General features: G+C 50.3%; 2 protein-coding genes across 4 annotated transcripts; both read left to right on the top strand.

Moving 5' to 3' along the window:
• The first annotated feature begins 1,144 nt into the window (after positions 1 to 1,144).
• On the top strand, positions 1,145 to 14,537 carry ANKRD39 (ankyrin repeat domain 39). 2 transcript variants are annotated; one of them, XM_008156502.3, is made up of 4 exons: positions 1,145 to 1,257; positions 4,427 to 4,530; positions 4,867 to 5,070; positions 13,495 to 14,537. In XM_008156502.3, exons 1-4 carry the CDS (start codon positions 1,170 to 1,172, stop codon positions 13,636 to 13,638), a joined length of 540 nt encoding a protein of 179 aa, XP_008154724.2. In that variant the 5' UTR covers positions 1,145 to 1,169; the 3' UTR covers positions 13,639 to 14,537. The 2 variants fall into 2 exon arrangements, with proteins under 2 accessions (XP_008154724.2, XP_054584170.1); XM_054728195.1 differs by lacking the exon at positions 13,495 to 14,537 and adding an exon at positions 6,060 to 6,156.
• A 2,835-nt stretch (positions 14,538 to 17,372) lies between these two features.
• ANKRD23 (ankyrin repeat domain 23) lies at positions 17,373 to 22,539 on the top strand. Of its 2 annotated transcripts, XM_008156501.3 has the most exons (9): positions 17,373 to 17,413; positions 18,508 to 18,654; positions 18,847 to 18,975; positions 19,658 to 19,783; positions 20,040 to 20,138; positions 20,222 to 20,320; positions 20,439 to 20,537; positions 20,893 to 20,991; positions 21,075 to 22,539. In XM_008156501.3, exons 1-9 carry the CDS (start codon positions 17,387 to 17,389, stop codon positions 21,168 to 21,170), a joined length of 921 nt encoding a protein of 306 aa, XP_008154723.2. In that variant the 5' UTR covers positions 17,373 to 17,386; the 3' UTR covers positions 21,171 to 22,539. The 2 variants fall into 2 exon arrangements, with proteins under 2 accessions (XP_008154723.2, XP_054583990.1); XM_054728015.1 differs by lacking the exon at positions 20,040 to 20,138.
• The last annotated feature ends 1,707 nt before the right edge of the window (positions 22,540 to 24,246 follow it).

The following is a 24,246-nucleotide window of genomic DNA, read 5'->3' as shown; positions in this document are numbered from 1 at the left end:
GACCTGGAGGAGGGCTCCTAACAGTGTAACTTATTGTGTCCCCGCGTATTTATTTGTTGTAAATATTTGAGTATTTTTATATTGACAAATAAAATGGAGAAAATGAAACTGACTGGAATGAGACATTTGGGCTAAAACCTGAATGCCAAGAGGGAAGGCTCCCTGTGGAACGAGTGAGGCTGGGCCATCCCACTTCCCCATCGTCCTGGGGCCCCGCCCGCCTGTGCCCCTCCAAAGGGGAACAGCCGGACTCCAGTGTTTCCCCAGGGGTGGCTGTGGGGCTGGGAGCCGGGCCAGGGCCAAGGCCTATGGGAGCCAGCCTTGGCTTCTGGCCAAAGGGAGAAGTCAGGGAACTGGGAGTCAAAGCCGGAGAGGAACTGACTTCCCAGAACTCGGGGAAGGGGAAGGGGAGTGAGGGAAGGAAGGCCGCTCCCTGGAAGCACTTAAGGTCGCACTGGCTGTGAGGCTGGGCTCACCTCGCTCGGGAGCGAGCGGAGGTGGTTTCCAGCCTCTGCTCTCCAGGATGCTGCGGCTTCGTGGACGGGAGGCGTGAGCAGGCCAGCCAGCGTGCACTGCGGACGCTGCCCGCAGACAGGCCTTGAGGTGCAGTGTCCTGCACGCGCGGGGTCTGCTGTGGCCAGAACCGGCTGCAGCGCTGGTGTCCTGGCTGTGGGAGACCCGCTGGGCCCTGCGACGTTCTGATGTGTTGAAGGCTGAGTCCGTAAACTAGGCGCCACTGTGGGACGGGGTTCCGCCCAACCCCAGGCCCTCCTGCCCGCGGGATTTACAGTTGCTCCTGACTCCCACGGGTTTTCAAGAAATGGGCCAGGAGGGCGTGAGGAGCGAGAGTGTCCGAGAGGCCTTTCAAGTGGCTGCGGGGAGCCTCCTTCCTGGGCCCTGGGTGGTGCGGGAAAGGCGGGGAAAGACCTGGGGCGGCGCCCCGCCCCGCCCCCGCCCCGAGCCCAGCCCTCCGCCGGAGTCCTTCCCGGCCCCTGGCGCCCGGCTCCGCCGGGCCTGGGGCGCCCCCGTGCGGCCGTCTAGAGCGAGGCGCGCAGCCCGGGTCCCGCCCCGCCGTCCGATTGGCTCTCGTGTGAGAGCCCGGGCGCCTGATTGGTCCGCGCGGCGGTAGACGCCGACTGGCCAGGTGGCCGGGCGGCGCCGAGGCCGGCATGGCGGCGCCTGGGCCCTGCGCTGACGGCCCCTGCTGCAGCCGCTCTGGCGCGCGGCAGACGCTGGACGAGATGGATTTTGAGAGGGGTGAGGCGGCCGCGGGGGCCGGAGGCGGCCCGAGGGGGCGGTCGGGGGCACCGGTCCTAGGTCACCGAGATCCCTCCGGGGCCTGGCACGAGCTCGGCCACTGGAAGCGCCGACCGGGAAGAGAGGGAAGCTGGGCCCGTGCGACGTGGGGACTCCGGCCGCTCGGGTGTCGGAGAGGGGCGGCTGGGGATCTGCGCTCACCCGGGGGCTGCAGCGGCGGGGCAGGCGGCCGCGCTGTGCGGGGGCTGGCGTTTCTGAGCCGCGGTGTCCGCACTGTGTGCGCCGGAGACGGCCCAGGTGGTCCTCGAGGCCGCCCACGGCTCCCGCCGCGTGGGCCCGAGAAGTAACACGTCTCCACCTGCCTTCTTCCCTCCGCTCTCCCCGCCCCTGAAGGGTCTCCGAGTGGTGAGCACCAGCAGTTCTCAGCTGGCACAGTTCTGCCCCTTAGGGTCGTTGGCAACGTCTACGCACTTGGGTTACCACTGAGGGGGCTTGGGCGCTGGCACGTGCAGACCAGGCCTGCTCCCCCCGCGGTGCGCGGGGCCGCTCCCATCGGAGTGCTCCGGCCGCACCTGCCGGGGGTGCTGCTGTTAGAAAGGAACCTTGACCCACGCAAAGTAGGGCCCCTGCCCCTCCAGGTTCCGACAGATCACCTTGCTTTCATCGGAGCAATTTTTACAGTCTGACGCCACAGACACACCTTGGAGGTATTGCAGGTTTGACGCAGACCACTGTGAAAAGGGAGTAAGCATCTCAATAAAGCGAGTTCTAATTATTTTGCTGGTGGAACGTCTTGCCTTCAGTTTGTGAAATACACAACATCATGAGGCACATTAAGGTGAAGTGCAATAAAACGAGGCGTGCCTGTGTTTTGTTTGCTTGTTCATTATCTATTTTGCACACATGGGAAAGATCCTTATCTTTTTTGTTGTGTGGATTTTTTTCCTCATATTTTCTTTCTGGCTCATTTTTATTTTTCCTGAAGTATATCTCTTTTTTTAAAAAAAATATTTTTATTGATTTTCAGAGAGGAAGGGAGAGAGAGAGAGAGAGAGAAAAACATCAATGATGAGCCGAAACCGGTTTGGCTCAGTGGATAGAGCGTCGGCCTGCAGACTCAAGGGTCCCAGGTTTGATTCCGGTCAGGGGCATGTACCTTGGTTGCAGGCACACCTTCCATGGGGGGTGTGCGGGAGGCAGCTGGTCGATGTTTCTCATCGATGTTTCTCTCTCATCGATGTTTCTAACTCTCTATCCCTCTCTCTTCCTCTCTGTAAAAAATCAATAAAATATATATTTAAAAAAAAAAAAACCAACATCAATGATGAGAGAGAAACATTGATCTGCTGCCTCCTGCATGTCCCCTACTGGGGATTGAGCCCACAACCAGGGCTTGTGCCCCGACTGGGAATCGAACTGTGACCTCCTGGTTCTTAAGTTGATGCTCAACCACTGAGCCATGAGGCCAGACCTGAAGTATATCCTTTAATAGTTTTTTCACTGAGCATGCTTCACTAACACACACACACAATCTTAGCTGGTATAAAATTCTAGGTTGACAGTTATTTCCCCCTCCCACCCAATCCTTTGGAAATATTTTATTTTTCACACTATTTTTCTATTGTAGAGAGAGGGAGGGAGAGAGAGAAACATCAATGATGAGAGAGAATCTTTGATTGGCTGCCTCCTGCATGCCCCCTCCTGGGGTTCTAGCCTGCAACCCAGGCATGTTCCCTGACTGAGAATCTAACCAAGACCTCCTGGTTCATGGGTCCACTCTCAACCACTGAGCCACACTGGCCAGGGGGTCCTCCTTTGTAAGAGATTGTCACACATAGCTTTGAGGCTAATAGAAGCATCCTAATGGGTAATTTTATTATTTTTTTAAAATATATTTTTATTGATTTTAGAGAGGAAGGGAGGAGAGAGAGGAACATCAATGATGAAAGAGCATCCTAGATCAGCTGCCCCCTGCATGCCCCCTCCTGGGGATGGACCCTGCAACCTGGGCATATACTCTGACCAGGAATCAAACCATGACTTGGTTCATAGGTTGACGCTCAATCACTGAGCCACGCTGGCTGGACCATAAGGGTCATTTAAAACAGTTGCCTCTGACTGGCCCTTATAGGGTTCACTTGTCTGGATCCGTTTTTATGCCACATTCTTAGCTTGGGGGTTTGCTCTTTAAGGGAATGTAGGGAGATACAGGTCCCACACCTCCACGTGGCATAGATCAGGGCCTCTGATTTTTTAACTTTCTTCTGCATTGCTATCTTCGCATCACACCTATTCAAATGATGCTGTTTCTCATTTCCTTTAGGTTTCTGTTCAAATGTCACCTTACCAGAGATGCCATCCCTGACCACTGCCTATACCCCTTCTCTGCTTTATTTTTCTTCATAGCATTTAGCACCATCTGACTTACGTCATGTATGTTTTTTCTCCTTGTCTATCTCCTTTAATTAGAATATAAGCTCCATAAGACCAACATTGGGGAGGAGGTCTTTTATTCTCAGCTGACCCTTAGTACCCAGAACAGTGCCAGATACTAGTACATAGTAAGTATTCAGTAAATATTTGTTGAATGAGTGAAGGGCCTGGGCATGGTGGCTTGCTTCCCAGGACGAGAGATGTTTTTCAGTCCCAGTTCATCCGTGATGTGCACCTCCTGGCTGTGTGCACAGAGCTTATCTAGTTCCCTTTGCTCCAGACCCCGCGCAGGCACTGGAGCCCAAGCCCCTGAGGTGTGTGTCTAGTTGTGAGGACTCTGGATCCTACATACCCAGTGCTTGCTCATCGCTGTGGCTGTGGTTTTCTCCTTGTTCTGGCACCTAGCAAGGTTCTTGTCTTGCTTTTGAATTTGTGCATTCAACCATTTTAAACATTACTCAACATTAAAGTGGGGAGAAGGGATTTCTGTGTCCAACCCCCCTGCTCTGGTCAGGCAAGCTCATTGTCTGGGTCACTACTATGTCACCAGCACCTAGGACAATCCTTGGCACAGAGGAGGTGCTTCGTTAATATTTGTTGAATGGATATTAACCCAACACCCATTTCTTACCAATTTTATGGATGAAAAAAAATGGAGGTCAAGGGGTGAAGGAAATATTAAATGTCCTCGGTCAGCATCATTCAGTACTTTGGTACTTTGGTTGTCTTTCCTTAGGAATCTGGTCAGCAGCCCTGAATGGAGACCTGGGCCGAGTGAAGTATTTAATCCAGAAGGAAGTGGACCCTAGTCAGCCGGACTTGGCCGGCTACACCGCTCTGGTGAGCTGGGAGGAACTTGGGGTCCTGCTCTCTGAGGGGGATTGAGGCTTACCTTACTTCTCCCTCCCATTCTTCTCTCCCAGCAGGGTTTCTCTTTTTAAGTGTCATGTGAACCTGGATTTTTAAAATAAGTGTGTTATTTTAAATATAATCAGTTACTTAATTTCATTTTCATAACAATCCTGTGAGGTAGAAATGATTGAGGAAGCCAGTTGCCCAAGTCACACAGCTGATGGAGCCAGGCCTCTGCTCCAGGACCCATGCTTTCCCCTCCCCTCCCCTTCCCCTGTCGCCTGCCTGGTTCTGCTGTCCGACCTCCGTCTCTGTTCCCTGCAGCATTATGCCAGCCGCAATGGACACTACGCAGTATGCCAGTTCCTGCTGGAAAGTGGGGCCAAGTGTGACGCCCAGACACATGGGGGTGCCACCGCTCTGCACCGGGCCAGCTACTGTGGGCACACGGAGATTGCACGGCTTCTCCTCTCCCATGGGTCCAACCCCAGGCTGGTAGATGATGATGGCATGACCAGTCTACATAAGGTATGCCCCCTCATGCCCTTCAAAACCTTGTTCTTTGTCATTATAAAAGATATAGAACATGTTCACCGTAGGAAACCTGGGGAAAACGGGAAAGCATAAAGTAGAAAATAAAAAGCATTTATAATTGCGGTGCTCATGTCTCATCACTTTAGGGTTAATGTGTAATTTTCCAGCATTTTTCTGGTGCATGTAAATTAGAATTAAATGTATCATTTAATTTTTCTTTCCTTTAGTGATATGTCATGAATGCTTTTCTACATAATTTTTTCCTGAAACCTGCACCTATACTCACCTGTCCCTATACACTTCAAACTAGAAATACCTACACGTGGTAGACAATTTGAGGAGTACAAGATGGTATACTGTGAAAATGAGTTTCCCTTCAACCCCTGGCCCCTAGTCCCTCTTCTAGGTCTCTCCCTAAGGCATACATTTTTACCCATTTCTTATGCATCTTTGAGAAGTGGTTTATTGGATATGTGTAAATTTATTTCTGTCTTGTCCCCACTTGATTTTCCTCCAGAGTGATGGTTTTAAAAAGCAGTTTGGATCATGCCAAACTTATACTCTTTCCAAGCTTTTTAAAGTCTTGAATATAATCCTAACCGGTTTGGCTCAGTGGATAGAGCATCGGCGTGCGGACTCAAGGGTCCCAGGTTCGATTCCGGTCAAGGGCATGTACCTTGGTTGTGGGCACATCCCCAGTAGGGAGTGTGCAGGAGGCAGCTGATCGATGTTTCTCTCTCATCGATGTTTCTAACTCTCTATCCCTCTCCCTTCCTCTCTGTAAAAAAAATCAATAAGATATTTTTTTAAAAAGGCTGTGCTCACTTTTTAAAAAAATTGAGCGTTTTTGTTGTTGTTTTCTTTTTGTTAATCCTCACCCAAGGATAATTTTCCATTAATTCTTAGGGAGAGACACAGAGAGAGAAATACTGATGTGAGAGAGACACATCGATTGGTTGCCTCTTGCACATGCTCCCAAACAGGGCCGGGGATCGAGCCTGCAACTGAAGTACGTGCCCTTGATTGGAATCGAACCCAGGACCTTTTAGTCCTCGGACCGACGTTCTATCCACTGAGTCAAACCAGGTATGGCAAAAAGTTAGTTTTAATTATAGTTGATATACAATGTTATATTAGTTTGAGGTGTACAATAATGATTGAACTGTTTCATATTAGAGACGTGTCCCTCAAAAGGGGATCTCCAATTACAGACTATATTCCATCCCCTCACGCATAGAAGACAAGAAATATTGATCATTATTTCCAGGAGAAAGCCTCTGGGAATCAGTGTTCCAATTCTGTTGCCCCCGCTAGTAACAGAGACCTCAGGGTTGATGAATTCACAGCAAGCTGCTGGACTCCAGGAGAGGGACCTGACAGGTGCTTGCATGGGCTCAGCAGCCTTGACATGTTATGTTTACAGAGGTAAAGTTCTTTCTCAAGATTGCTGTGGCTATTCGGGTCTTTTGTGGTTCCATATACATTTTAGGATTATTTATTCTAGGTCTATGAAAAATGCTATTGATATTTTGATAGGGATTGCATTGAAACTGTAGATTGCAGGGTAGTATACACATTTATTTATTTAATATGCAAATTTTAATATTAATGCTTCCTATCCATGAACATGGTGTATGCTTCCATTTATTTGTATCTTCTTCAATTTCTTTCTTCAATGTCTTGTAGTTTTCCAAGTATAAGTCTTTTACATTCTTGGTTAAATTTATTCCTATATATGTTATTCTTTTTGAAGCAATTGTTTTCTTTTTTTTTCTGATTATATTGGTGTATAAAAATGCAACTGATTTTTGAATATTAATTTTGTATCCTGCTACTTTACTGAATTTAGTTCTAATAGTTTTGTGGTCGAATCCTTAGGGTTCTCCATATATAATGTCATATCATCTGCTAATAATGACAGTTTTACTTTTTCCTCTACAATTTGGATGCTTTTCATTTCTTTTTCTTGTCTGATTGCTTTGATTAGAACTTCCAATATTGTGTTGAATATAAGTGGTGTAAGTGGACATTCTTGTTCCAGATCTTAAAGAAAAAGCTTTCAGCTTTTCATCATTGAGTGTGATGTTAGCTGTGGGTTTGTTATGTGTGGCCTTTATTAGGTTGACGTATTTTTTCTCTGTCCCGTTTGCTGAGAATTTATAGTAAATGGATGTTGTTTTTGTGTCACATGCCTTGTCTGCATTTATTAATATCATATGATTTTTATTCTTAATTTTATGTTGTATATCAAATTAATTGGTTTGTGAATATTGAACCAACCTTGCATCCTAGAAATAAGTACTACTTGATCATAATGTATGATCTTTTTAATGTATTGCTGAACTTTTTTTGCTGATATTTTGTTGAGGATTTTTGCATCTATGTTATTAAGGATATTAGCCTGTAAATTTTTTTTGTGTGTGTAAAGTGTTTGCCTCATTTTGGTTTTAGGGTAATACTGACTTTGTAGAATGAGTTTGGAAGCATTCCTCCTTCTTCTATTCTTTGGAATAATTTAAGAAGGATAAATATTCTTCTGTAAATCCATCTGATCTTGGACTTTTGTTTGTTGGGAGTTTTTTCAATTTTACTGTTAGTGATCAGTGTGTTTAGATTTTCTATTTCTTTCTAGTTTAGTCTGGGAAGGTTATATGCTTCTAGAAGATTATCCATTTCTTCTAGGTTGTTCAGTTTGTTGGTATATAATTGTTCATGGTATCCTTTAATGATGCTTTGTATCATTACAAATTTATTTGTAATCATTACAAATTCAGTTGTAATGTCTCTTCTTTCATTTTTTTTTTTTTTAAATATGTTTTATTGATTTTTTACAGAGAGGAAGAGAGAGGGATAGAGAGTTAGAAACATCGATGAGAGAAACATCGATCAGCTGCCTCTTGCACACCCCCCACTGGGGATGTGCCCGCAACCAAGGTACATGCCCTTGACCGGAATCGAACCTGGGACCCCTGAGTCCGAAGGCCGACGCTCTATCCACTGAGCCAAACCGGTCTTGGCTCTTTTTTCATTTTTAATGTTATTTATTTGGGCTCTCTCCTGTGAGTTTAGCTAAAAATTTGTCAGTTTTTGCCCAGCCAGAGTGGTTCAGATGGTTGAGCATCATCCTGTGCACCAAAAGGTTGCCAGTTCAATTCCCAGTCAGGGCACATACCTGGGTTTCGGGTTCAATCTCCAGTTGGGGCACATATGGAAGGCAACCTATCGATGTTTCTCTCTCCCTCTCTCTGTTTCTTTCTCTAAGCATGTCCTTGGGTGAGGATTAAAATAGATGAAAGAAAGGAAGGAAGGGAGGGAGGGAGGGAAGAAGAGGAAGTGAGGGAGGAAGGGAGGAAGGACGGAAGGAAAGAAATTTAAAAATCCCCTACTATTGTACTAGAGGCCCAGTGCACAAAATTCATGCACTCAGCGGGGTGTCCCTCAGCCCAGTCTGCACCCTCTCGCAGTCCAGGAGCCCTTGGGGGATGTCTGACTGACGGCTTAGGCCCGCTGCCCATGGGGAGCGGGCCTAAGCTGTCAGACATCCTTAGCGCTGTCGTGGAGGTGGGAGAGGCTCCTGCCAACACCGCTGCGCTTGCCAGCCTTGAGCCCAGCTTCTAGCTGAGCAGTGCTTCCCCTGAGGGAGCACACTGACCACCAGGGGGCAGCTCCTGCATTGAGCTGGTGGTCAGTGCGCATCATAGCGACCAGTCGTTCTGCCGTTCGGTCGATTTGTATACTAGTCTTTTATTATATAGGAGGATTACGGTAGATTTCTCCCTTTATGTCCATTAATAATTACTTTATATAGTTAGGTGCTCCTATGTTGGGTGTGTATATATTTATGATTGTTATATCCTCTTCTTGGATTGGCCCCTTTATCCTATCTAATAAAGAGGGAATATGATAATTGACCCTCATGCTGTCGCAAAGATGGCGGTGCCCACAGCCAATAAGGAGGGAATATGTTAATTGACTGCCCTGCCCTCAAAGATGGCGGCACCCACAGCCACAAGATGGCGGCACCCAGTCCCCTCAGCCCCACTGTGGTGGCAGGCGTGCGGAGTGCCTGCCTCTGGAGTCCCCCAGTCCCCTCAGCCCGCCAGCCGCCCAGGGCCGGCCCAAGGCGTAGGCAAGCCTCGGATGTCAGCTGCCCAGCCGACGCCTGAGGCACAGGTGAGCCTTGGATGGCGGCTGCCCAGCCGCCCAGGGCCACCCGAGGCTCAGGTAACCAGGCCCGGCTGAGGCTTGCGCTGCCAGCAGTGGCAGCAGCAGAGGTGTGATGGGGCGTTACCTTCCCCTGATCGCCAGGTCGCCTCCCGCCCCTGAGGGCTCCTGGACTGTGAGAGGAGGCAGGCCGGGCTGAGGGAATTTTCATGCACCGGGCCTCTAGTAATAATATAATGTCCTTCTTTGTCTTTTTTTACATTCTTTGTTTTAAAGTCTATTTAGTCTGATATGAGCATTGCTATCCCAGTTTTCTTTTCATTTCTATTTGTATGAAATACCTTCTTCCATCCCTTCACTTTTAGTCTGTATGTTTTTGTCAATTTCAAGTAAGTCTCTTGCAAGCAGCATATAGATAGGTCATGATTTTAATCCATTCAGCCATCCTATGTATATTTGTTGAATATTTAATGCCTTTAAAGTCATATTGATATGTACTTATTTCCATTTGTTGTTATTTTGGTTGTTTTTGTAGTTCCTCTCTATTACTTTCTTCTTCTCTTTATCTCTTTCCTTATGGTTTGCTGGTTTTCTTTATTCTTCTGTTTGGGTTCCTTTCTCTTATTTTTTTTCTGTATCGTTTGTAGGTTTGTGGTTTGTGGTTACCATGAGGTTTATGTGTATCATTCTATATTTATAGCTGTTTATTTTAAGCTGCTAGGCATGTAAGTTCTCATATTCTAAAAGGACTACATTTTTTAAAAAATATATTTTATTGATTTTTTACAGGAAGCAAGAGAGATAGAGAGCTAGAAACATCGATGAGAGAGAAACACCGACCAGCTGCCTCCTGCACACCCACTACCGGGGATGTGCCTGCAACCAATGTACGTGCCCTTGACCAGAATCGAACCTGGGACCTTTCAGTCCGCAGACCGACGCTCTATCCACTGAGCCAAACCGGTTTTGGCAAGGACTACATTTTTGCTCCCCCTCCCTCCAGTCTTTATGCTTTGAGGTCATACTTTATTTATCTATTTATTTTTAATTAAAAAAAATTTTAGAGAGGAAGGGAGAGGGAGAGAGAGATAGAAACATCAATGATGAGAGAGAATAATTGATCAGCTGCCTCCTACATGCCCCTTTCTGGGGATCGAGCCCGCAACCCGGGCACGTGCCCTTGACCAGAATCGAACCTGGGACCCTTCAGTCCGCAGGATGACACCGAGCCAAACCAACTAGAGCTTTTGAGGTCATACTTTAGATATTTTTTGTTAGTTTTCTTTTTTTTGTTGTTAATAAATCTTTGTTTTGTGTGTCTCCTTACTACTTGTTGTAGTTTTTATTGAGTTTGGTACTTTTGTCTTTTGTCTATCATAGTAGCTTTTTACATGGCTGATTTGCTGTGTTTATTAAATATTTGCTTTTACCTGTAAGTTATTTTCCTTTCTCATTTCCTTGTTTCTGATTATGGCCTCTTCTTTTCTGCTTAAAGAATACCCTTTAACATTTCTTGTAAAGCTGGTTTAGTGATGATGAACTCCTTAAGTTTTTGCTTGTCCAGAAAATTCTTTATCTTTCCTTCAATTCAGAATAATAATCTTGCCCAGTAAAGTATTCTAGGTTGTAGGTTCTTTTCTTTTAGCACTTTAAATATATCCTACTGCTCCCTTCTGGCTTGTACAGTTTCTGCAGAGAAATCTATGGATAGCCTTACAGGTTTTCCCTTGTATGCAACTTATTTGCCTCTTGCTGCACTTAAGATGGTCTCTTTATCTTTAGCTTTTGCCTTTTTAATTGCAATATGTCTTGGTGTGGGTCTCTTTGGATTCATCTTGTTTGAAACTCTTTGTGCTTCCTGAACCTGGATATGTTTCCTCTCTCAGGTTAGGAAAGTTTGTTCCTTTCTCTCTTTCTCCTTCTGGGATCCCTATAATATGATCTTTGTGTGCTTGGTGTTTTCCCAGAGGCCCCTTAAACTATCCTCATTTTTAATTTTTGCTGTTCTGATTGATTGGTTTCCACTAGTCTGGCTTCCAGGTTGCTGATCCATTCTTCTGTTTTAGCTAATCTGATGCTGATTCCTTCTGTATTTTTCACTTCACTCATCGTATTTTTCAGGTCTGCTTGGTTCTTTATTATACTTTCTAACTCTTTGGTGAAGTTCTCTCTAAGTCCCTTTTTACTCTGAAGTTTGGTGAGCATCCTTATGACCATTTCTTTTAATTCTTTATCGGATAAATTACTTACCTTTGTTTAATTAGGATTCTTTTCTGGGGATATTTCTTGTTCCTTCCCTTGAGAGATATTCCTTTATTTTCTCATTTTGTTTGACATTCTAGTTTATATAATTAGACAAAATAGCTATCTTTTCCAGTCTTGAAAAAGTGGCCTTGTGTTGCCCTACCTGGTTTGGCTCAGTGGATAGAGTGTCGGGCTGTGGACCGAAGGGTCCCAGGTTATATTCTGATCAAGGACACATGCCCGGGGTTGCGGGTTCGATCCCCAGTGGGGGGTGTGCTGGAGGCAGCCGATCAATGATTCCCTCTCATCATTGATGTTTCTATCTCTCTCCCCCTCTCCCTTCATCTCTAAAATCAATAAAAATCAATTAAAAATGAAAAAGTGGCCTTGTGGCTTTGTGTGCTGGTTCGTTTGGCAGGCCATTGGAGCCAGCTGTGTGTGGTAATGCCCTATTGATCCTGTTTTCTCCCTTCGTTCAGAGCAGAAATGGGCTCTGGGTGGTATGGCTGGAAAAGCACTGCAGTGACCTTGCATGGAGGTCAGAGTACCTGGATAGAGCTGCTACCTGCCCTATGGAGGTGGAGGGAAATATAAGCAAGGGTGTTCACTGGCACCCAGAGAATTCCCACCGTCTTGGAGGGCTCCCACGGTCCCCCAGCCTTCTCTGTACAGCTCAGTCGCTCCCAGTGGTCTCTTTGGAGGAATGGCTCTCTCTATATGTGGGCATATATTTCAGTGTGCTCATGGAGGGGTGAGTTCAGTGTCCTCCTACACCACCGCCATCTTGGACCTCACTTTCTTTTTTTTTTTTTTTTAAATAAACTACTTGCGAACATCGGTACTTTTTTTTTTGGTAAAAAAAAAAAATTACTTGAAATACTTCTCACAGTTGTTCACAACATACCATTGCCTGAAATGAGGCAACATAATTAAGAACCTGGGTCTACACTCATCAAAAGGGCCTGCTAAAAAAGATTTGGGTTCAAGTTTGAGGTGATGGTTGCTACTAATATTAATTTTGATACCTCTCAAAAGCCTCTGTATTCCATCAGTTTGTCTATTGGGAGGAGTAGGGAGCATAGTAGTATAACAGTTGTTAAGAGTTCAGACTTTGAGGTCAGACAGACCTGCTTTAGAATCCCCAGGCTGCCATATTAGCTCTGTGACCTTGGGTAAGTCACTTAACTTTTATAAGCCTCAGTTTCTTCATTTATAAAATGGAAATAATGATAGTGCCTACTTCTGATAGTTACTATGAAAGTTAAAAAGATAATTTATGTAAATCACTTAATTGCTATTTTTTGGAAATAAATTAGAAATTGACATCCAGATTGGGATCATCTATCTCAGAGGAGGAGAGGAGAAAGCTGGGGACCTGGGCCCATTTTTCTCTGCTCGTCTTAAAGTTCCAAGAGGACACCATGTCTGATGTCTCTTGTGCTCATGGTGCCCAGCACCCTACAGATCAGTGATGGGCAACCTTTTGAGCTTGGTGTGTCAGACTTCGCCAAAAAACTGAGCATAACTCGGGTAGTGTGTCACTTTGAGGAACAAACATTATTTCGCAAATGTTTCATCCTCAGGAGCAGCAAATGTTTCATCCTCGGCATGCGGCCGCCTCAGCGGCCGCGTGTCATCAGAAATGGCTACGCGTGTCAGTGCTGACACGCGTGTCATAGGTTTGCCATCACTGCTGTAGATGATCAGAATGTTTGTAAAATACACATAGAGACCCAGGGTTCTGTACTTGTCTTCATTGTGCAGCCTGGACGAGGAAGAATGGCCACTGAGCCAAAGACCACGAGAACCGAAAATTCAAGCTAACTGCCAGGATGGCCCTGGAGTACTCTGCCCATCTGCGTGCCAGTCATGGGAGTGGGTAGGAGTTAGGCAAAGTCTACCCAAACAGCCAGTGTCTCCATTTCCATGAGGACCAAGAGACCCCCAGAAGTAGTGCAAGAGCAGGGCCTAGTGAGGTGTGACTTTTGATTCAGGCCGTTCTCTCCACAGGCTGCCCAGAAGGGTCACATGGATATCTGCTCCCTTCTATTGGAACACAGCCCAGCCCTGAAGGCCGTCCGGGATCGGAAGGCACGACTAGCATGTGACCTGCTGCCCCGCAACAGTGAACTGCGGGACCTGCTGGCCAGTTGAATCACCACCCTTCTGTCTCAGGCTGCCGTGCAGGGTACATAGACTAGGTCTCCAAGCCCCAGCTTTGGTCAGCATCCATGCTGCAGGGTGGGGAAGTGGGGCCCGAAGACCCAGGAAGAGCCTGATTTTGGCCCCTGGAGTGACGGAGTAGATTTGGGGGGCTGCAAGTGCTTAAGCCTGGACAGATGACCCTATTCTAAATTAGTTCATGTGGAAACATCTATCTGTTTGGAAAAAATAAAGTTATATCCTTACCTCACCCATGTCCAGATTAAATTTCAAGTAAATTAAAGACCTAAATTGTACCTGGCGAGGTAGCTCAGTTGGTTAGATACTCCAAGGTTGTGGGTTCAATTCTCCACCAGGGCACATATAAGAATCAACCAAAGAATGCATAAATAAGTGGAACAACAACAAATAAACGTTTCTCTCTTTCTCTCTCCCTCTCTTCCTAAAATCAATAAATAACAACAAAAAACTTAAATAAAAAGACTTAAATTGAAAACTACAGAACTTTGCAAGTAAGTGTTAGAAGAAACTACAGAATATGTAACAAGCTTCTTGCTAGCTGAGTTATCTTGGTAAATGACACTTTCCTCATCTGTGAGATGAGGATGGTTTTAGTAGGACCTGCCTCAAAGTCACTGGGGATTAGGTATTTGAATTATGGGGAGCACAGGAGAGAGTGCCTGGCATGTTGCAAGCAGTAGAGCACACCCTTCCTCAAAACCTGATCACGTTTTTATACCATAGTTTCATGTATTTTAATAATCTGATACATTTAAAAGTGCTGTTGCTGTTATTTTGAATTGCTGATTAGTAGTGAGGTTGACACCTGTCTTCTGTGAACTTCCTGTCCACATCCTTTGCCCATTAAAAAATTTGTTTTTATTGACTCACTAGTGGCCCAGTGCACGAATTCATGCATGGGTGGGGTCTGGCCAGCCCGCCCCCATGGGGGCACATTGGGCCAGCAGAGGGGAGGGGCCGCGGGCAGTTGGCTGGCTGACCCCGCCCCAGATCAGGGTGTTGGGGGCCGATTGTGGGCCAGGCCAGCTGGGAGGGGGGGCCGATCAAGGCCTGAATCAGGCCGGTTGGCTGCCGCAGTGCGTGTCATAGCCACCATTTGTTCTGGTCGTTCTGCCATTCTGGTTGCTAGGCTTTTATATATATAAACTAGAGGCCTGGTGCACAAAATTCATGCCCTGCATGTGCCCTCTCACAGTTCGGGAGCCCTTGGGGGATGTCCGACTGCTGTGGAGGCGGGAGAGGCTCCTGCCACCGCCACTGCACTCACCAGCTGTGAGCCCGGCTTCTGGCTGAGCAGCGCTCCCGCTGTGGGACCGCACTGATCACCAGGGGGCAGCTTCTGCATTGACTGTCTGCCCTCTGGTGGTCAGTGTGCGTCATAGTGACCAGTCGTTTCGCCATTTGGTCATTTTGCATATTAGCCTTTTATTATAAAGGATAGGAGTTGTTTATGGCTTCTGGATATTGACTGTTTTAGATGTATGTATTTTTTCCTTTCATTCTGTCATTTGTCTTAACTTTGTTGGCATCTGTTCATGGGTTGGTACAGCCACTATAGATGGCAATTTGGCAATATCTATTAAAATTTAAATGAATAGCCTGGCAGTGTGGCTCAGTGGTTGAGCATTGAACCATGAAACAGAAGGTCAGGGTTCGATTCCCGGTCAATAGGGGGCATGCAGGAGGCAATTGATCAAGGATTCTCTCATCATTGATGTTTCTCTCTCTCCCTCTCCTGTCCTCTGAAATCAAGAAAATCATTTTTAAAAATTTTGTTAAATGAGCCAATAATTCGGTTTCTCTGTAGCTGCGTAGAAGAATATTCATATCTACAAAGATGCCTATTTATGGAGGTAGTCACAAAGATACACATTTGAGCCTGGGGTGTAATATTAAAAAAAAAAAAAAGATAACCAGGGTGCTCCCCGATAGGGAAATGGTTACCTTCTGGTCCACATAATCATTTGAGTGCGGTGCAGTGGAATGGTGTATGCTAATGTGGGAAGCGTGCTGAGTTGTGATCACAGTATGTGCCTCTTAAAACATGTCTGCAGAAACACGTATGTACATACACAAAATTGCAGGAACGAAGTCAGGAAGTACAGCAAACTGACCATGGTTCCCTAGGGCCACTGCGGTTAGTAAAGGGGCTCTTGTTGAGCTTCATTTGTTACGTATGGATTTTTTCACAAGGAGTAAATTTTTTTTTAATAAGCCAGTTAGTTTCATGTGGAAGAAACTAGTTTTCCGCTGCGTTTCAGGTGAAACCCACCAGGAACGCTGAGGGAGAGGAGTGCGAGCAGGTGGCTGGCAGTGGAGCCCGGAGCCGCAGTCGCACTTTTCCTTGTCTGTCCCCCCTCACTCAGGTCTAGGCAACCCTTCCCCTCCGCATAAGGAAAGACAAGAAAGCGCCTCCGACAGGACACCCTGAAGCATACAGATGGAGTTTCCTAAAAAAACAAATCTGGTCTCCGCCCAGCCAGTGTTGCTCAGTGGTTGAACATCCACCCATGAACCAGGAGGTCAGGGTTCGATTCCTGGTCAGGGTACATGCCCGGGTTGTGGGTTCGATCCCCTGTGGGGGCGTGCAGGAGGCAGCTAATCAATGATATTTCTCTCAAATGTTTCTATCTCTCTAACCCTCCCCCTTCCTTTCTGTAAAATCAATAAAAACATACTTTTTTTAAAAAAAAGATGTAACTATTTTTTTAAAAATCTGGTCTCAGAACTGGCAAGAGCTTACAAATTAGTCAGTCAGCCCTGGGTAGGACCTTGGCAGCCCTTCAGGGCCTGGGCTGTCCTTGACCCGAAATCCCCCTCCCTCACATTTGGTCCTCTCTGCTCAGGTTACTCCCATTCTGGAGTCTTATTTACTGGCTATCAGGTTTCCTCTCAAAGGTCAAGACAGAGTTTTTTGTTGGGCTGGTTGAAGGGCATGCTGGCATTTAGGGACTGTTAGGAACTTTGATTTTGTGGCTGGTGACAGGTTGCTTTGCGACTGGATTAGCGGCTAATGTTATGTACTTGGACCTGAAGCGATGTCAGTCTCGCCCTCCCTATGGGAAGACGTCCTACTCCAGGAGAGCGTCTGGTAGGGACCTGCTGGTGGGGCCTGGGTCTCCAGGGCTGAGGTGCTGGCAACAGGCTGGACTTGGCCCCCGATGGTGAGGGAGAAGTAAGGGCACCTTGGGGGAGCCACCAAGAGTGGGGGCAGCCTTGGCACTGGGAGATCCCTTGCCGCCTGATTTCTTCCCGTTGGTGCCAGGAGGGTTCCCAGGCCCTCCGGGACCCGGGCCTCCTTTCACAAGGGCAGTAGGGCTGGGCCTTGCAGGGTCTCGGGCGGCCGGACCTACAGTGTGGAGGCTCACACTTGACTTTTTCATAAGTGGTGTCTGGACTTAGGAAAGTGGGAGCTATTTCCCCCTGAATCCGGGCCAGTGGCCCAGGCACCCTAGGACACGTGTCTGGTGGAACTGCTCCGGAGTAGGCATGGGGGATGGCATAGGTGCAGGGTAGTAGGTGTCTGAGGATGCACCTGACTCAGCTCGGAGCAGCTCCTCCTCCTGCCTGCGCGGCTACAGGCCCACCCTGGTATTTTGGTGGGCATTACAGAGCCACAGAGTCATCTGCCCCGCCCTGCCTGCCCCCAGGGGCAGCTCGCCTATAAAAGGGCTGGCAGCTCAGCTCTTCTCGCTGGGGTTTGGAGAGCGGGGGGACCATGGATGTCATCAGCGTGCAGCAGTTGGTAAGGACATGGGAAGAGGGACAGGAGGGCAGCCAGTCATCTGGGTACCCCCAGACCTTCTCAGCAAAATGAGGAGGCAGCAGCTGCTCCTGTGGTCTGAGGAGGGGGTTGTCAGAGCCCAAACAGGCAGCTCCCTGGTCTGTGTGCTGGTTCTCCTGTGGGTGGCGAGGGAGGGGGTTAGGGAGCAAGAGAGGGAAACAGTGACGTGGAAATCCTAGAGTGGAGTGAGTTTTGCCCTGGACAGGGATGGAGATGGCTAAAGAGGAACAGGAAATGGCAGGTTGTCTTGGAAAACACTGTAGCTGGGTCTCAGTTTAGCTCAGCGGCCGGACATCCATTGCTCTGGAAATGGCCGGAGGCCAGCTGCCTTGGTTAGGGCGGGCGGAGGGTGCTCCCCAGTTCCCTGGGCTGTGAGAGAAACGGCAGCACCCGTGGCACTCTGGGACACGGTTTGGTGCCGCAGTGCCCAGCGGGCCCAGACGTGTCAAATGGCCAGCGCTTGCTTTGAAAGGGAATACAGTTCCCTGTGGCTGGAAGCCCCAGGCCCGGCCATCCTGCCATTCCAACCTCTCGCCTCTACACGCTCATTCCTTGGTGCGTCCAGCTCCTGATGCCTGGGGGGGCCAGGCAGGGGCAGGCAGAGCACTGTGTGGGGGCTCTGTCCCAGCACAGCTGAGCTGAGTGCTAGTTCTACACCCTGTTACTGATGAAGAAACAGCTTTGTGAGGAGCCAAGACTGGAACCCAGGAATTCAGTCCCTCCCCCCCCCCCCCCCCCGGCATCTCCTGTGCCCCCGAGCTTGGGGTCGGCTGGCAGTGTGGCGTGATCTGGTAGGAATGCAAGGGAAGCTGAGGTGTCATGTGCTCCAGCTCCCCTGGACAAAGCCCAGCAGTATAAATAGACGGGGTCACGCCCCATCCTGTGCCCTTGCTGACAGGGCAGGGCAGGGCAGGGCAGGCGGAGTGGGTGAGAGCCAGCAGCAACTCTGCATCGAGAGTTTTGAAAAGGGTGAGCTCTTGTTGGACCCCCCACTGCACAGCTGGGCTCTCTAAGGACTCCTCCTAATTGTCTTCATCCTTACCCTGTCCTTACAGGTAAGTGGAGAAAGAGAAGGAAGGAAAGTGTTGGGATGTGGACATGGAATTCCTGATCCTGGAGGCTGGCCAGGAGACTGGAGGCTGGGACCCCATGAGGCCGTGGCCCAGGAGAGGCAGAGACTGGAAGAGGAGAAGAGGAGGAAAGTGAGTGGCCCTGGCGAGTGGCCCTGGCGGGTGGGCAGGCCCAGAGCCGGGAGGGCCTGAGAGTGGGGCGTGCTGGCAGCCGGGGCAGCTGGTGTTTCTGCGGTAGGCGGGAGAGGCCAGATGAGAACAAGAGCCTTCCCCAGCCCGGCACCCTGGCTGATGAATGGCATGGTCCTTTGTCTTCTGCCCCAGCTTGAGAGATTGAAGAGTTCCAGAATTAATCTGGAGAATCTGGCTGACTTGGAAAACTTGGTTCAGAGACGAAGAGAAAAGCGATTGAAACGCAGAGTCCCCCCCAGGGCACCTGAGCCCGTGGTTAAGGTGGGTGAGCAGTCAGGTGGGGGAAGTAAGGGGGCGCACCCTCAAGGCTCTTCTGAGGAAGAGCTTCCGGCACCTGTGGGAGGGCTTGGGGAAGAGGGGGCACTGCCAGCCACACCTGAGTGGCAGCAACTGCCCCAGCTGCACAGCCTGAGCGGGAGCCCCGCCTGTGCTCAGGCCCTGGGGCTGCTGGAGTCTGAGGTCGGGGAGGCAGGGTCTGCTCCCCAAGCTCCTGGGGGCTGCGGCCATCCGTGCTGTTCCCTTGCTTGTGGCCACATCACCCGACCTCCGCCTCATACCCACATGGCCTTCTCCCTGTGCATGGCTCTGCTCCCAGTGCCCCCGTTCTGTGAGGACACCAGTTACACTGGCTTAGGGCCCACCTGCTCCGTGTGCCCTCACCTGCACGACAGCTGCCATGTCAGTTACAGATAAGGTCACATTCTGAGGTTCTGGGGGTCAGGACTTCCAACATATGAACTGGGAGGAGGGGCACAAGTCAACCCGTAACTCCCCCACCCACCAGCTATGTGGCCAGAATCTACTGAGATCAGTTTTTAAAAACTGTCATTTGTACAAGCCACAGTGTCTGTGGGGACCACTCGGTGTGACCAGTGAAGGGGTGACCTGCGTCCCTGCAGCCCACAGTGTGCAATTGGTTTGCTCTCGTCCTTAACTTACCCAGCCCCAGGCCCAGGCCCAGCCAGAGCCCGTGGGCCTGGAGACATTCCTGAAGGCAGCGGCTGAGAACCAGGAGGCCCTGATTGACAAGTACCTGGCGGACGGAGGGGACCCCAATGCCCACGACAAGGTAGCGAGGGAGGGCGATCGGAGAGCAGCTCAGCACTGCGGGAGTGCCGGCGGGCGCTCCAGTGCAGCCTAGGGGACACGGGGCTTTTCTGTTTATGGGACACAAGTCCCGGGGCCTCCTGAGCCAGGAGGGAGGGGCTCTGTGCTGATGAAGGAGCAGGTAGCTCCCTTCAGGGCACCAACTCTGGGAATGGGGGTGGGGCGGGACCGCTAGAGGTGGCCCTGTCGCCCTGCTTACCCTCCGACTCCACCGCCAGCTCCACCGCAGGGCCTTGCACTGGGCCTGCCTGAAGGGCCACAGCCAGCTTGTGAACAAGCTGTTGGAGGCAGGGGCCACCGTGGACGCTCGTGACCTGGTGAGAATCGGGGAAGGCTCCTCCTCCCGCAGAGGCTGGGCGCCGCATGCAGTGCGTCAGACGTCAGCGCTTTTGCTTTGCAGCTGGACAGGACACCTGTGTTCTGGGCCTGCCGGGGAGGACACCTGGACATCCTCAAACAGCTGCTTAACCACGGAGCCCAGGTCAACGCACGGGACAAGGTGAGGGCACGCCACAGGGGGCGGCCTGTTCGGAGCTGACTGCTCCTGGGGGAAGCACAGCCCTGGGTTTGGGGTGAAGCCTGCCACTCAGGAGTGACACTGCCACCCGTTCCCTTAGATCTGGAGCACCCCCCTGCACGTGGCCGTGCGCACGGGGCACTGTGAGTGCCTGGAGCACCTCATCGCGTGCGGGGCCCACATTGACGCACAGGACAAGGTAGGCGCTTATTGGGGGCAGCTCCAGCGGGGACAGTGACCCGGGGCCTGAGCTCAGGGACAGGAGGAGGATGTCCCTTTTTGAGAACACGTTTATTAGAGCTGAGGACAGTGAAACAAGGGTTTAGGATAGAAGCAGCAACAGGGGAGCACCGAGGTAGGGCTGCCCTAGCGCCCTGGGAAGCCAGAGATCAGGGAACCTTGGGGACAGATTCAGGGGTGAATCAGGTAAGAGCTGCTGCTGCCTACTGCTCCCCTGGTCGCACACCTAGTGGGGTCCCTTAGCGTGTAGGAGATGCGTTCCTGTGGGGGAAGGGAAAGGCATGGGAGAGCACCGATGCCCTCTTTCTCGACAGGAAGGGGACACAGCTCTACACGAAGCTGTGCGACACGGCCACTACAGAGCCATGAAGATGCTGCTGCTCTACGGAGCCCAGCTGGGCGTGCGGAACCAGGTGAGTCCCAGCAGGCCCCGCACCCAGGGAAGGCAGGTGGGGGCGCTAAGAGGAAAGGACTGACCCAGCAACCTTGTTCCCAGGCTTCAGCGACCCCCGTGCAGCTGGCCCGAGACTGGCAGCGGGCCATCCGGGAGGCGCTGCAGGCCTACGAGGGGCATCCCCGCAGCCGGTGCTGACAGCAGCCCTGCAGTGCCACTCAGCCACCATTCCACCCCCTTCTCCTTCCCTCACGTGTCTGCGGTTCTGACCTCAGGCCTCCAGGGCAGGCAGTCGTGTCAGCTCAGAGCCGGCCAGCAGGTAGATGGAGCAGCTGCCCCCTGTGGGGCCCGACCAGGAAAGGCTGCAGCAGAACCCAGGAGGGCCCAGACAAGGGGCAGTGGAGCTGGGTGCTCGGGATGCCACGAAGCTGAGGAAGCTCAGCCTCCAGCCCCCAGGGCTGTGCTAGGCTGCCCGGTGCCAGGGAGCCTCCATCGAGGAGACGGCTGGTGCCCCTCCCTCCCACGGGCGTTTCCTGCCGGGTGGTAATTGCACAGCTGGCCAGCGCCTTGGATGGGTCTCTCAGCGACTCCGCTCCTGTCGGCAGGTGTCTGGAGTGGCTCTGGACAGCTCCGGTCCTAGGGCCTCTGGTGTCGGGTCTGGACGGGGCTGCTCAGCAGGTCTGAGGCCCCACCGCGGAAGTCCAGTGCCGACCTGGTTGCCACAGGAGCCCTAAGACCGAGGAGCTGGAGCCAATCCTTAGAGAACCTGCGCCCACTGGTGAAAGGCTGCGGTCGGCCTGACCGCTGCTCTGCGAGTGGTCAGCTGGTAGCGCTCCCGGTGACGGTGAAGAGCCTGGGTGCTGGGGTTGCTGGTGGCCCACTCAGCTTTTGGGGCGGTGGCCCGTAACCCTCCTTTGCCTCAGGCACTAATGCCACTGGAGCTCTGACCTGTACCCTGCAGCTGCCGCCTCTGCCACCTCCGTGCAGGGCACCGCAGGTCCTGAGCACCGCCGTGAAGGGAAGCAGAGCCGCACTCCTGCCCCGCGCTGGTTGGCGCACGTGTGGGGCCCAACTTCACTGTCTCCAAACGGACCCTCCCCTCCCACTGTCCCCGGCACTTCCAGTTGTGCTGGTGTGGACGTGCTCCCGGCAGGGCTGGGTCTTCGGTGCCAGGAAGGGAGCCTTGAGGAGCTCAGCCCTCACCCGAGAGCTGTAGGCCGAGGGGCAGCTCCAAGGTGAAGGGCGGCCTCCCTCCCGCACGTGCGGCCCCTGGGCAGCCACTGTGCAAGCAGTTACTTCTGTCTAAGCTGGTGGCCTTCTTGGGCCAAGATCCAGGCTCTGTTTATTGTGTGAAAAAGCCGACTAGAGCCCACACTGTCCCTTCCCATGGCGGCCCCTGCCCTGGGGACAGAACCAGCACCCACCAAGTGCTGGGGCCATGGGAGAAGCAGGGACTCTAGTCCATGGAGAAGACGACTCCCCACCCAGGAAATGGGGACACTTAAGTGACCGACAACAGTACCTTTTTATACGCGTCAATGTGTCATTAAAACTGGCTGGTACCCGTCCCGGTCTAGTGTGTGCGGGCGAGAAGCAGCGAGGCCTTCAGGCCCAGGGCTCTGTCTTCCCCAGCAGCCGGCGCAAGCCTGTTAACGCCAAGCAGACAGCAAGGTAGGCCCCACGCACACTGGGCAGTCTGGGCCCTGGGCCCTCACGCTCAAGGCATCTCTGCTCATGGATGGACAAGTTCAAAGAAGCAGTGGTTCTCAGCCTTGGGCTGCTTATTAGACTCACAAGGGAAAGTTTTAAAAGTCCTAATATCCAGACAACGCAGTCAGAGTCCCCGGGGTGGGACCCAGGTGTTAGCATTGTCATGCAGACCACACACTGGTCCATGTAGGAAATCCTAAGGAACCCACAAAACCACCTACAATGAGTTGGGCAAGATCTCGGGATATAAGGTAAACATACAAAAACCCATTTCTACATATTAACACTGACCATGTGATCACCACAATGAAAAACCAAGTGCTGCCCTGGCCGGGGGCTCGGTTGGTTGGAGTGTCGTCCTATACACCCAAAGGTTACGGTTCCATTCCCAGCCAGGCACATTCCTGGGTTGCAGTTTTCATTCCTAGTTGGGGCGCATACCGGAGGCAACCAATCAATATTTCTCTCTTCCCCTCTCTCTAAAATCAATAAGTATGTCCTCCGGTGAGGATTAAAAAATAAAATCAATAAACCATATCCTTGGTGAGGATAAAACAAAGTACCATTTACAATTGCTTCTAAAAATAAAGTCCTTAATTGTAAATATAAGAAAACACATAAGGACTTACATATATGCCAAAAGCTACAAAACACGAGTGAATGAAACCGAACAAGAGTTAAATGGAGACTTACGGTGTCCATGGACTACGAGATGCAACGCAGCAATGATTTCAATCCTCCCCAAATTGATATACAGATTTAATGCAGTTCCTGCCAAAACCCCAGTAAGATATTTTATAGAGGTAGATAAGATTATTTTTAAACTTCTAGCTAAAACAATTCTGAAAAAGAATAAAGTGGAAGGAGTCTACCAGATTTCAAAACTCATTACAGGCGTACATCGGAGATAGCAAAGGTTTGGTTCCACGCCACTGCAATGAAGTAACTGATCTTTTTGCTGGTGGAAGTCTTGCCTCCCGTTTGTAAGCCATGCAACGCCCGTGAAGAGCAATAAGGTGAAGCGCAATAAAATGAGGTGCCTGTGTGCGGTTTCAGGAATCACAGTGGGGTGCTGATGGACACACAGACCAATAGTACAGAATCCACAATCCAGAAATAGGCACAATATGCCCAAATGATTTTCTACAAAGATGCAAGATTTAACTAGTTAACTGCCACAGTATTTTGAATATAAAAAGGTCCACTGCTTGAGTGTATAGACACTTAATGGTGTACAAATGGTTAATTCATGAAGGAAAAGACAAAGGTGCTGGAGCAACTGGACATCTGTAGGCTAAAAAGAAAGTTAAAAGTGGCAACTAACAAAAAAGGATTCCCTGGTCAACGTCAACACACCAACACCTGAGATCCGCACACTGAGACACCTGAAGTGGGTGTCCCACAGCGAGCAGGGGAGGCAGGGCGGGGAGGACAGAGGCGGGCCGCAGATGCAGTCTGCCACCTCCTCTCACAGCATAGAGGGCAGAAGCAACACTGCAGCCTGAGTGGGTGGCACCTATTGTAGCTAAACCGGTGACAAGGGTGGAGGTGTGGTACAGCTGTG

This window comes from Eptesicus fuscus, chromosome 16 (genome assembly GCF_027574615.1).
Source record: "Eptesicus fuscus isolate TK198812 chromosome 16, DD_ASM_mEF_20220401, whole genome shotgun sequence".
Lineage (NCBI taxonomy): Eukaryota > Metazoa > Chordata > Mammalia > Chiroptera > Vespertilionidae > Eptesicus > Eptesicus fuscus.
This window is presented reverse-complemented; position numbering and strand designations above follow the sequence as displayed.

Coding starts and splice junctions, on each gene's coding strand:
- ANKRD39 (XM_008156502.3), top strand. CDS start 1,170: ATGGCGGCGCCTGGGCCCTGCGCTGACGGCCCCTGCTGCAGCCGCTCT. Junction 1,258..4,426: donor CGAGATGGATTTTGAGAGGG/GTGAGGCGGCCG, acceptor GTCTTTCCTTAG/GAATCTGGTCAGCAGCCCTG. Junction 5,071..13,494: donor GCATGACCAGTCTACATAAG/GTATGCCCCCTC, acceptor TTCTCTCCACAG/GCTGCCCAGAAGGGTCACAT.
- ANKRD23 (XM_008156501.3), top strand. CDS start 17,387: ATGGATGTCATCAGCGTGCAGCAGTTG. Junction 18,976..19,657: donor CACCTGAGCCCGTGGTTAAG/GTGGGTGAGCAG, acceptor TAACTTACCCAG/CCCCAGGCCCAGGCCCAGCC. Junction 20,139..20,221: donor CCGTGGACGCTCGTGACCTG/GTGAGAATCGGG, acceptor TTTGCTTTGCAG/CTGGACAGGACACCTGTGTT.